Source organism: Leucoraja erinacea, chromosome 34 (genome assembly GCF_028641065.1).
Source record: "Leucoraja erinacea ecotype New England chromosome 34, Leri_hhj_1, whole genome shotgun sequence".
Taxonomy (NCBI): domain Eukaryota; kingdom Metazoa; phylum Chordata; class Chondrichthyes; order Rajiformes; family Rajidae; genus Leucoraja; species Leucoraja erinaceus.
The window spans coordinates 14,177,042-14,189,349 of record NC_073410.1 but is presented as its reverse complement, the minus strand read 5'-3'; the positions used below and the strand labels follow the sequence as shown (position 1 = coordinate 14,189,349).

At 47.7% G+C, this 12,308-nt stretch overlaps 1 protein-coding gene across 1 annotated transcript in view; it reads left to right on the top strand.

Moving 5' to 3' along the window:
* ldb3a (LIM domain binding 3a) overlaps positions 1–12,308 on the top strand; it is a 135,281-nt gene that overhangs the window by 42,845 nt on the left and 80,128 nt on the right. Inside the window, exon 3 of the mRNA XM_055661564.1 lies at positions 10,610–10,761. Within this exon, the coding sequence (XP_055517539.1) occupies positions 10,610–10,761 (152 nt within the window). The remainder of the gene's footprint in view (positions 1–10,609; positions 10,762–12,308) is intronic.

Here is a 12,308-nt window from a genome sequence, read left to right as displayed (position 1 = left end):
AGGCTACCCCCTTATCCTTAAACTGTGACCCCTTGTTCTGGACTTCCCCAACATCGGGAACAATCTTCCTGCATCTAGCCTGTCCAACCCCTTAAGAATTTTGTAAGTTTCCTGAAGAAGGGTCCCGACCCGAAACGTCAGCCATTCCTTCTATCCGGGGATGCTGACTGTCTCGCTGAGTTTCTCCAGCATTTTGTGTCTATCTTCCCCTTCCTAATGATTCCTGGTTCTCTGCATGCCAACCCTTAGTGCCCCGTGCAATAGGACTCTCTCAATCCTTTATCACTGCACCATTGTGTCATCTCACCCTCTACAAATAATCAGCTGCTTTTTTATTCGTACATCCAAAATGGTCAACGTTGCATTTTCCCAGTAGACTCCATCTGCCAACTTCATGCCCATTCCCTTGACCAATCCATATCCCCCATGGCAGTCCCCCTCACAAATGGACAATCTACTATGTTGGTGCCTTAAATATTGAAGCCCAGAGGAAGCTGACCAGTTTTCTCTTTTAGTTTATAGTTATGGCACCTGATTGAGGTGTGATTTTGGTCACTGCCATTGAAATGTTTTGAGAGCGGCAAGGTTGGCATTTTGACTTGGAGCTGAGGGCAGTTGCCGCCTTGCTTCACCAGCTCAATGCCACAGACCTACAGGAAGGCTGGGCCAGTTCCAAGACTCACGTAAGAAGGCCACAAGGTGCTGGGGAAACTAAATGGGTCTTCACATTGAAGAAGGGTCCCGATCCAATATGTAATCTATCCATGTTCTCCAGACCTGCTTGATCCGCTGAGTTACTCCAGCACTCTTGTGTCTTTTTTTGTAAACTTGCATCTACAGTTCCTTGTTTCTATGTTTTTACTTAAGAAGGTGCTCGCTGACTCCTTTAAGATTCTCGCATAATATCTATAATTAGGTAACTCCCCCACCCCCCCATGAGTGTGTGTGTCTGTGTGCGTGTGTGTGTCTGTCCATCTGATAGTGTGTCTGAGAGTGTGTGTATGTGTGACTGTGTATGTGACATTGTGAGAGTGTGTGTGTGCGCATCTATTGGGATGTGTAAGGGTCAGTGGGTGTGAGAGTCTGTGTGTGAGTCTGTTTGTGAGTCTGTGTGAGTCTGTGTGTGAATGTGTGTCTGAGTCTGAGTGTGTGTGTGTGAATGTGAAAGTTTGTGAGTATCCCTGTGTAATGCCCCTGTTCCACTTAGGAAACCTGAACGGAAACCTCTGGAGACTTTGCGCCCCACCCAAGGTTTCCGTGCGGTTCCCAGAGGTTGCAGGTGGTTGCCGGAGGTTGCAGGCAGTGGAAGCAGGTAGGGAGACTGACAAAAACCTCCGGGAACCGCACGGAAACCTTGGGTGGGGCGCAAAGTGTCCAGAGGTTTCCGTTCAGGTTTCCTAAGTGGGACAGGGGCAAGGGTCAGTGTGTGTGAGTGTGTGTGTGTGTGTGTGTGTGTGTGTGTGTGTGTGTGTGTGTGTGTGTGTGTGTGTGTGTGTGTGTGTGTGTGTGTGTGTGTGTGTGTGTGTGTGTGTGTGTGTGTGTGTGTGTGTGTGTGTGTGAATGTTAATGTGTGTCTGAGTCTGCGTGTGTGTGTGTAAGAGTCTGAGTGTGTGTGTGTGTGTGTTAGTGCGTGTGTGTGAGCATTGATCAGGCCACTCTCACAGTGTGCCAGGTTGTTCAGGGACACACTTGCCCTCAATCGCAGTGTGGGATGGGACGGGCTGCAGTCTGAAAGACCTGTTGGTAAAGCCATCATGATAAGCCTCCCAGCTTCTGCAATCTGAGTGCCAGGAATGCCTGACCTTTTCATTGCATGTCTGGTTTGATAAAGCTGTCTCCCAGTGAGATGCTGACTTTGTCAATGACCCAGAGCATTGAAAGTCCACGGATAAGATCCTAATACGCAGTGTAGTTCAATTGCAGCTGCCTTAAACTGGGGTTTTAGTTTCAGGTTGGGATGGGGAGAGGGGGAACTGATTCCATTACGCTGTACAACAAGATCTCAGAATCCTGGAGAAGATAAATCAGATAGTTTTCTGTTGGCACTTCAGAGATTTTGCTGTCAAAATATGACCCATTGATAATGCTTTTTGGTCACTCAATGGAAAGGTTGTTTCTAATGGTGGTCAGTGAGGTTGCATTAAGCGTACAGTTTAGTTTAGAGGTTCAGCAGGGAAACAGGCCCTTCAGCCCACCGATTCCGTGCCGACCACCTGTACACACTAGTTCCATGCAATCCCACTTTCACATCCACTCCCTGCAGACGAGGGGCAATTTACAGAAGCCAATATGTTACATATGTTTGGGAGAAAACCAGAGCGCCCGGAGAAAACCCACACGGTCACAGGGAGAACTCCACACAGACAGCACCTGAGCTCAGGATCCAACTCGAGTCTCTGGCGCTGTGAGGCAGCAACTCTACCGCAGTGCCACCGTGCCACTTTAGGAGGATTGATGTTGAACTGCGTGGTTAATAATAGAACAGGTGATGAGAGATATGATCAGAAAGACAGTTTTAACTGTGTCTCCGATGTATGTTATTGATTCATATTAAATGCCTTCAGAGTTGTAGAGACGAGGAACGGCCAATGCTGGTTTACAAAAAAGGACACAAAGTGCTGGAGTAACTCAGCGGGTCAGGCAGCATCTCTGGAGAAGATACACAAAAATGCTGGAGAAACTCAGCGGGTGCAGCAGCATCTAAGGAGCGAAGGAAATAGGCGACGTTTCGGGCCGAAACCCCCAGCATCGCTGGAGGACGTGGACAGGCGACATTTATGGGTCGGGACTGATTGGAGCAAGTTCCGCCAGTGTTAGGAGAGGGAAATGTTTGGAACCTTGTTCAAGGAAAGAACCGGAGGGTCTTGAGACCTTAATGGTGGGAGATGGAGGTGTAAATGGATTGGGCTTCCATGGTAAAAACATGAGGCAATGAGGACTGGAAATTGACAGTTATTGGAGAGTTGTTTTCTGCTCTCGATCGGTTGTCAGTGAGAGTGTAAAACTCATTTTGCACCTCATAGAAAAATGGATGACCCACCATGTCAAAGATGTTAACTTTAATCTCACGATCCCTCATCTGAACCTTTGTAACTCCATAGTCAATCCCAATAGTCGCGAAATATTTTGGGACAAATCTCTTCTCACAATAGCGTTTGATGATACAGCTCTTGCCCACGGAGTGATCAGAGTAGCTGGCCCAACCCTGCAATTTACCCATAGAACATAGAACAGTATAGCACAGGAACAGGCCCTTTGGCTCACAACATCCACGCTGAACATAATGTCGAATTAAACTAATCCCTTCTGTCTGCATGTGATCCACATCCCTCTGTCCCTACAGTATATATACATTTGTCTCTCTAAATGCCACAATTGGCTTTGTCTCCACCACCACCACGTTCCAGCCACCTACCACCCTCTGTGTGGGGAAAACACACTTGCCCCATACACCTCCTTTAAACCTTCCCCTCTTATCCTCAAAGCTATTTCCTCTCGTCTGTGACATTGTCAACCCTGTGGGAAAAGTCAAGTCAAGTCAAGTTTATTTGTCACATACACATACGAGATGTGCAATGGAATGAAAAGTGGCAATGCTCGCGGACTTTTGTGCAAAAAACAAACTACAAACAGAATGGAACAGAATCACATATTCATTTACATATGACATATTGTGGGAGGAAGGAAAAAGGAAAAAGGAAAAATAACAGCAATTTAAAAAAAGCAGTAGAATGGTGCAGTACAGTTAATCCCTGGTGAGATAGGAGTTTACAGCCCTAACGGCCTCTGGGAAGAAACTCCTTCTCAACCTCTCTGTTCTCACAGCATGGCAATGGAGGCGTTTGCCTGACCGTAGCAGCTGGAACCGTCCGTTGCTGGGGTGGAAGGGGTCCCCCATGATCTTGTTGGCTCTGGAGTTGCACCTCCTGATTGATTCTGACTGTGCTCCTTCTTGGCCTCTCATGAGTTTATATGCTTCTATCTGGTCTCCCTTCACCCTATGGCGCTCCAGAGGAAACAATCCCTCTTGTCTAACCCCTCTTTGAGCTAACACTCTGTAATGCAGGCACGCTGTGTGGATTAGAGGGAGTTAGTTCAAAGGGGAAGCGGATCTTGCTGTAAGAAACTCCAAACTCTCCAGTAATGGGGCGACCAGAACTGCACACAATCCTAGACCCGTCCACTGGAGGCAAGCTTGCTTTGGTATTGACATCATTTGTAAATGAGAGGGGTGGGGGGGGGTGGGGGAGGGGCTCATCGGTACGTACAGAACAGTGACGGCTTGGATGGAGTGGATGTGGAGAGGCTGTTTCCACTTGTAGGAGAGCCTAGGACTAGAGGGCATAGTCTCAGAATTAGAGGATGTTTTTTTAGGAAGGAGATGAGATGGAATTTCTTTAGTCAGAGGGTGGTGAATCTGTGGAATTCTTCACCACAGAATTTCCAGTCCCCATCCATTCTATCCAAGCCTTTCACTATTCTCCATGTTTCAATGAGGTCCCCCCTCATTCTTCTAAACTCCAGCAAGTACAGGCCCAGTGCCGACAAACTCTCATCATTGGTTAACCCACTCATTCCTGGGATCATTCTTGTAAACCTCCTCTGGACCCTCTCCAGAGCCAGCACATCCTTCCTCAGATATGGTGCCCAAAATTGCTCACAATATTACAAGTGCGGCATGACCAGCACCTTCTAGAGCCTCAGCATTACATCCCTGTTTCTGTATACAAGCCCTCTTGTAATAAGTGCTAGCTTTGAGTTTGCTTTCTTTACTACTGATTCGACTTGCAGATTAACCTTTTGGGAATCCTGCACCAGCATTCCCAAGTCCCTTTGCACCTCTGATTTCTGGATTCACTCCCCATTTAGAAAATAGTCTACGCCTTTATTCCTACTGCCAAAATGCACGACTCCGCATTTTGCGACACTACATTCCATCTGCCACTTCTCTGCCCACTCTCCCAAGTCCCAACCCGTCCAAGTCCTTCTGCAGAGTCCCTGCTTTCTCTACACTACCTGCCCCTCCACCTATTTTCATATCAACCACAAACTTGGCCACAAAGCCTTCCAACTCATTAATGTACAAAGGCGAGGACTATTCATTGGAGCTCAGAAGAGTGACCTGACAGAGGTGTGTCAAATCAAGAGGAGCATAGACAGAGTGAATGCACATCATCGTTGGGGAATCGAGAACGAGAGGACACAGGATTATGGAGAGAAGGGAACCTGAGGGGCAATCTTTTCATAACAGAGGGTGATTCATTTATGGATTGGGCTGTCAGAGGAAGTGGTTTAAGCAGCTACAATAACCTTTACAGAATATTTGGACAAGTACATGCAATGGAAAGGTTGAGAGAGACTTGGGCCAAATGCAGGCAAATGGCACAAGCTTAGATGGTCAACATGGATGAGTTGGGCCGAAGGGCCTGTTTCTGTGCGGTACGACTCTGTGACTCGAAGTTGTTGTACTTTAAAGTTGTATCGAGTGTAGAGGATGGGAGGTCATGTTTCTGTTGTACAAGACACTGGTGAGGCCACACTTGGAGTATTGTGGTTCAGTTTTGGTCACCCTGTTATGTACAACATGAGGTGTACAGGAACATGAGAGGAACAGATCAGGTAAATACACAGAGTCTTTTACCCAGAGTAAGGAGAAGCAAGAGCCGCTGGGTATAGGATTCAGGTGAGAGGGGAAAGACTTAATAGGAACCTGAGGGGCAACTTTTTTTACACAAAGGGTGATGGGTGTATGGAACGAACTGTCGGAGGAGGCAGTTGAAGCAGGTACCATCATCACATTTGAGAAATATTTCGACAGGTACATGGATAGAACAGGTTTAGAGGGATATGGATCAAACACAGGCAGATGGGACATGTTGGTCAGTGTGGGCTGAAGGGCCTGTTTCAACGCCGTGGGCCTCTATGACTATTTAACAGCAGAACAACACCACTGCTCACAGGGAGGTGAAGGCCAAATGTCACCTCAGCCCTCGTATGCGTGTCACACACAGTCTAAAGTAGTTGTAACGTCCATGTTGTTGGTGATCACCACAGTAGACGGGGTTGGTGGAGGGGTGGAGGATTGGGGCTAAAGCTTGAAAAGCCACAAAACATTTTCACATTAGCTGCCTGTGCAGTTCTTAAGGCCGCGAGTTTTATGCTTGAGTTCAGTGCAAAACTCCAGGCACGAGGGTTAGCGTGAGATTTACGGCAGGTTTGTCGTAGAAGGAGTCAGAAAAACCTCTCTCAGACGGCGGAGGAGTTGCTGCCTCACAGCGGCAGAGACCCAGGTTCGATCCCGACTACAGGTGCTGTCTGTACGGAGTTTGTACGTTCTCCCCGTGACCACGTGGGTTTTCTCCGGGAGCTCCGGTTACCTCCAACACTACAAAGACGTGCAGGTTTGTAGGTTAATTGGCTTCTGTAAAAATTGTAAATTGCCCCTAGTGTGTAGGATGGTGCTTGTGTAAGGGGAGATTGTTGGTCGGAGTGGACTCAGTGGGCCATTTAAAAAACATTTGGACAGATGTATGGAATGGAAGGGTTTGGAGGGAGATGGATGGATACCTGTTTTCACGCTGTACCTCTAGTCTAAAGACAGGTAATCCCATTGAAATATATCATATGTCTATGGGTAGTGTCAGGTAGATTAATGGTTGTAGGAAGGAACTACAGATGCTGGTTTACATCAAAGGTAGGCACAAAATTCTGGAGTAACTCAACGAGACAGGCAGCATCTCTGGAGAGAAGGAATGAATGACATTTCGGGTCGAGACCTGAACTTCAAATAGCCCTTGCTTCGCCTCTCTCTCCATTCCCTCCCCCTTCCCAGTTCTCCCACCAGCCTTACTGTCGCCAACTACATTCTATCTTCGTCCCGTGACATCAGTCTGAAGAAGGGCCTCAACCCGAAACGTCACCCATTCCTTCCCTCCAGAGATGCTGCCTGTCCCGCTGAGTTACTCCAGCATTTTGTGTCCATCTTCGATTTAAACCAGCATCTGCAGTTCCTTCTGACACCTACTTTTTAAGGCTGATGTTTTCCTGACTTGGGACCAGAATCAAATGAGGAGCTCAGGACTGAGATGAGAAGACCTTTCTTCAGCCAAGGGAAGGTGAACCTTTGAAGTTCTCCACTGCGGAGGCTCAGGTGCCAAATATATCCCTGCACTTACAAGAAATGGACTTTAAAATGGTCTACTAAGATAATAGACAATAGGTGCAGGAATAGGCCATTCGGCCCTTCGAGCCAGCACCGCCATTCATTGTGATCATGGCTGACCATCCCCAATCAGTACCCCGTTCCTGCCTTCTCCCCATATCCCCTCACTCCACTATCTATGAGCCCTATCTAGTTCTCTCTTGAAAGTACCCAGAGAACCGCCCTCCACTGCCCTCTGAGGCAGAAAATTCCACAGACTCACCACTCTCTGTGTGAAAAAGTGTTTCCTCATCTCCGTTCTAAATGGCTTACCCCTTATTCTTAAACTTTGGTCCCTGGTTCTGGACTCCCCCAACATCGGGAACATGTTTCCTGCCTCTACCGTGTCCAAACCCTTAATAATCTTATATGTTTCAATAAGATTCCCTCTCATCCTTCTAAACTCCAGAGTGTACATGCCCAGCCGCTCCATTCTCTCAGCATATGACAGTCCCGCCATCCCGGGAATTAACCTTGTAAACCTACGCTGCTCTCCCTCAATAGCAAGAATATTATGCTTGTGCACAGCGATACTTGTACTGAATTGGAAACAAAAATGGATTTCACTGTGTAACACCTCGGTACATGTGGCAGATAAAGTACCAGAACATATATTTAGAACGGAAGATTGTTAGATTTTTGGATGTTTGTGAAATCGAGCGATACAGGACCAGTACAGGAAAGTGGGGCTGAGGTAAAAGATCATGATCGTATTGAACGGTGGAGAAGGCTTGATGGGCTGAATGGCCTATTCCTGCTGCTTATATTCCCAACTTCCAAACATCAACCGCTGTGTAAAATAAAACTTGCCTTTGAAAATTTCCTTCAAAACTCCTTCCTCTCCCCGCATGTTTTTGATACCCACTGCCACAAAATAAGATTTTGACTATTTACCCACTCACTCAGGATAGTCCGTACCTGGAATGAGCCGGTATAGGAAGCTAGAGGAACGGATGCAATTATGGCTTTTAAAAGATATTTGGACAGATATATGGGAGGGTTTGGAGGGAGATGGGAGTGGATGCGAATGTGGGACAACATCAAACCCGTGTGGGACAAGACACTAAGTGCCGGAGTAACTCCACGGGTCGGGCAGCATCTCTGGAGAACATGGAGAGGTGACATTTCAGATCAGGACCTTTCTTCAGACTAACTGTTCACTAGCTTGAACGGGTGATCGATGTTAATGACATAGAATGATGCAGCGTGGAAACAGGCCCTTCAGCCCAACTTGCCCATACCGGCCAACGTGTCCCATCTACACTAGTCCCACCTGCCTGCGTTGGGCCCATATCCCTCCAAACCTGTCCTATCCATGTTGCTGTGGACTCGGTGGGCCGAAGGGCCTGTTTCAGTGCTGTATTTCCAAACAAATCCAAACTGTGGAACGTCCTGAGGTGGATTCTTGGGATGGCTTCCCTTGATAGAGCGGGCTTGGGTCAGTCAGTGTGGAGGCTGCATTCTGATCTTGCGGATGACTGCAGCGTTTAGGTCCGCATCGTCCCAGGCCTGGCCGATGGCCAGCAGAGGCCGGTGTCCGTCAGGCAGGGCGGCTCCGACAAGCGGCAACAGCTGCTTCACCCACACGCATGGTCCGAGAACACACTGGCCGAGTCAGCAATTTATTTATCGTTCAATGAGACGGCCGGCTCAGCTTACTTCATGAAACCCATTGGCAGTGATGGACAAGCATCCCAGCAATGCTCTGGACCCACTTGCTGCTATTAGATGTCTGATTATTTTGGCTTATGTGATGTAGAAGTGGGCTCTAGAGAGTGTTTAGAGTGTAAAGACACAACATGTTAACATGCCCGTTGGACCACCAAGGCCACACTGACCATCGATCACCCCTTCGTAGAAACATAGAAAATAGGTGCAGGAGGAGGCCATTCGGCCCTTCGAGCCAGCACCACCATTTATTGTGATCGTCCCCTATCAATGACCCGTGCCTGCCTTCTCCCCATATCCGTTGACTCCACTAGCCCCTAGAGCTCTATCTAACTCTCTCTTGAATCCATCCAGTGATTTGGCCTCCACTGCCCTCTGTGGCAGGGAATTCCACAAATTCACAACTCACACAGCCGTTCACACTGCTATCTCACTTTCCCATCCACGCTCTACACACCCGGGGGGTACGTGGGCCATTTGTGGGGCCATTTGCGGGGCCATTCACGGGGCCATTCGCGGGGCCATTCACGGGCAGTCGACGGTCGCCCAGCGATCGGCTGCCTGCCCCTTTTCCGGGGTTACGTCCGTGCACGCGTGTCCCTGGAGAGGGAACACGCGGTGTCCACGGGGACTCTGGAGGCCGTCCGTGAACGCTGGTCACCGCGGGAGGTCAAATGCATTGTTGATAAAAATATTCATATTTTAATTTGATAATAGAATAGAATAGGAAACGTTTATTGTCATTGCACAACACTGTGCAACAAAATTCCATTGCATCTCCTTCGGTTTAAAAAGAACAAACACAACAGCCATTGACTCACATATACACAAAAACAGTAAAAAAAATAATAAATAGGTATTAAAAATATATTTTAAAAGAATATTTGGCATTATCTTGCACCCCGAATTATATTATGCTTCACCAGTTTTCTCTGTTAGAATTAAGTTATTTTATCGCACATGGGTAGAAACTATTTTTTAGTCTACAATTGCGAGCTTCAGAGACCTGTATCGCTTCCCAGAGGGTAGCAGAGTGAAAAGGTGGTTGGCAGGGTGGGATGTGTCCTGCTTGATGTTTGTGGTCCAGCGCCAGCATCAGGCCCTGTATATGTCATCCAGGGAGGGTAGTTGAGCATTTGTGTTGCTCTGTGCACTTTTTATAACTCTCTGCAGCTTAGTTTGTAAAATGCCAATCTTTGATCGTGTTACTACTTTGTATTTTTGTTTGTTCTGAATAAAAGCATTTTGTATGGGAAAAAAAAAAAAAAGAAAGGGGTACGTGGGTTTCCTCCAGGTGCCCTGGCTTCCTTCCACTTCCCAAAGACGTACATACGGGTTTGCAGGTTGATTGGCTGCTGTAAATTGCCTCTGGCGCCTGTGGAGTGAACGGGAAAGTGGAATAACATAGAACTAGTGTCTCCACACAAAGGCGTTGGCTTTCATTACCTTTCAGGGTGAAACACGGAACTGCAGATGCCGGTTTACACAAAAGGACACAAAGTGCTGGAGTAACTCAGTGGGTCAGGCAGTATCTCTGGAGTACATGAGTCAGAGACAATTCAGGTGGGACCTTTCTTCAGACTGCCAAACCGTCACCGATCCACGTTCTCCAGAGATGCCGCCTGACCCGCTGGGTTACTCCAGATGTCCGTTCAGGTGTTGGTTGCTTTGCCGAATTGCTTCTTCCGTTGTTTTGCTGCCTGGTTTTGCAACGTTGACCCGCGTTTCCTCTCTTTCCAGATAAGTCCAGGCAGCAAGGCAGCCCTGGCCAACATCAACCAAGGAGATACCATCGTGGCCATTGATGGAGTCAGCACTGAGGGCATGACCCACCTGGATTGCCAGAACAAGATCAAGTCAGCCATCTACACAATGAACCTGAGCCTCCAGAAGTAGGTGCCCACTTGTTGCTGTGTTGTAACTGGGTGGGGAACCAAGTTGCTATTCACAAGTTCATATTGCAATTCTCGTTTAGTTTTTATCTTTATTCAGCACCGACCAGCAATCCCCACACACTAACACTAACCTACACTCGGGACATAGAAACATAGAAAATAGGTGCAGGAGAAGGCCATTCGGCCCTTCGAGCCTGCACTGCCATTGAATATGATCATGGCTGATCATCCAACTCAGTATCCCGTACCTGCCTTCTCTCCATACCCCCTGATCCCTTTAGCCACAAGGGCCACATCTAACTCCCTCTTAAATATAGCCAATGAACTGGCCTCAACTACCTTCTGTGGTAGAGAATTCCACAGATTCACCACTCTCTGTGTAAAAAATGATTTTCTCATCTCGGTCCTAAAAGATTTCCCCCTTATCCTTAAACTGTGACCCCTTGCTCTGGACTTCCCCAACATCGGGAATAATTTTCCTGCATCTAGCCTGTCCAACCCCCCTTAAGAATTTTTGTACGTTTCTATAAGATCCCCCCTCAATCTTCTAAATTTTATTTTACAATTATACCAAGCCAATTAATCCGACAAACTTGTACGTCTTTGGAGTGTGGGAGGAATCCGAAGTTCTCAGAGAAAACCCACGCAGGTCATGGGGAGAACGTGCAAACTCCGTACAGACAGGCACCCGTAGCCAGGATCGAACCCGGGACTCTGGTGCTGTAAGTGCTGTAAGGCGATAACTCTACCCCTGCACCACCGTGCTACTCAAGGACATCGGAGCAGAATAAGGCCATTTGGCCCATCGAGTCTGCTCCGCCATTCGATCATAGGTGATCTATTTTTCTCTCTCAACCCCATTCTCCTGCCTTCTCCCCATAACTTTGACGCCTGTACTAATCAAGAACTTGCCAATCGCCGCTTTAAATCTACCCATTGACTTGGCCTCCACGACCATCTGTGGCAATGAATTACACAGACTCACCATCATCCTCTAAATCTTCTTTGCACGTCTTCCAGCTTAATGGCATCTTTCCTGTAGGCGGTGGATGATCAAAACTGAACACAATAGTCCAAATGTGGCCTCACCTGCATCTTGTACGACTGGGACGTAACGTGCCAACCTCTTTACTCAACGCCGCAACTGTTGATGACCAACGTGCCAAAAGCTGCCCTCTCCACCCTGTCTCCATATTCAGACAACTTGCATTCCGAGACCCCTCTGATCACAACATTCCCCAGGGACTGTGACCATTAACTGTGAAGGTCCTGCCTTCCCTGGTCTGCTTTCCAAAGTGTAACTCCTTGCACGCATCTGACTTAAACTCCATTTGCCGTTCCTCAGCCCACTGGTCATGCCCCCTCTGGGTGTCTGCTGCTGCCCGCGCCCCCCAAGTAAATATAATGAAGCGTAGAGCAAAATGACAAGCCCACCCACCAGGAGTTAAATAGCCTTTTAGAAAATTGAGATATTTACAGCTGCTCTGCTCTGCAGCCATGGAACAAATTAGCTTGTGCATCTTTAATCTTTACCCATGAAGTAA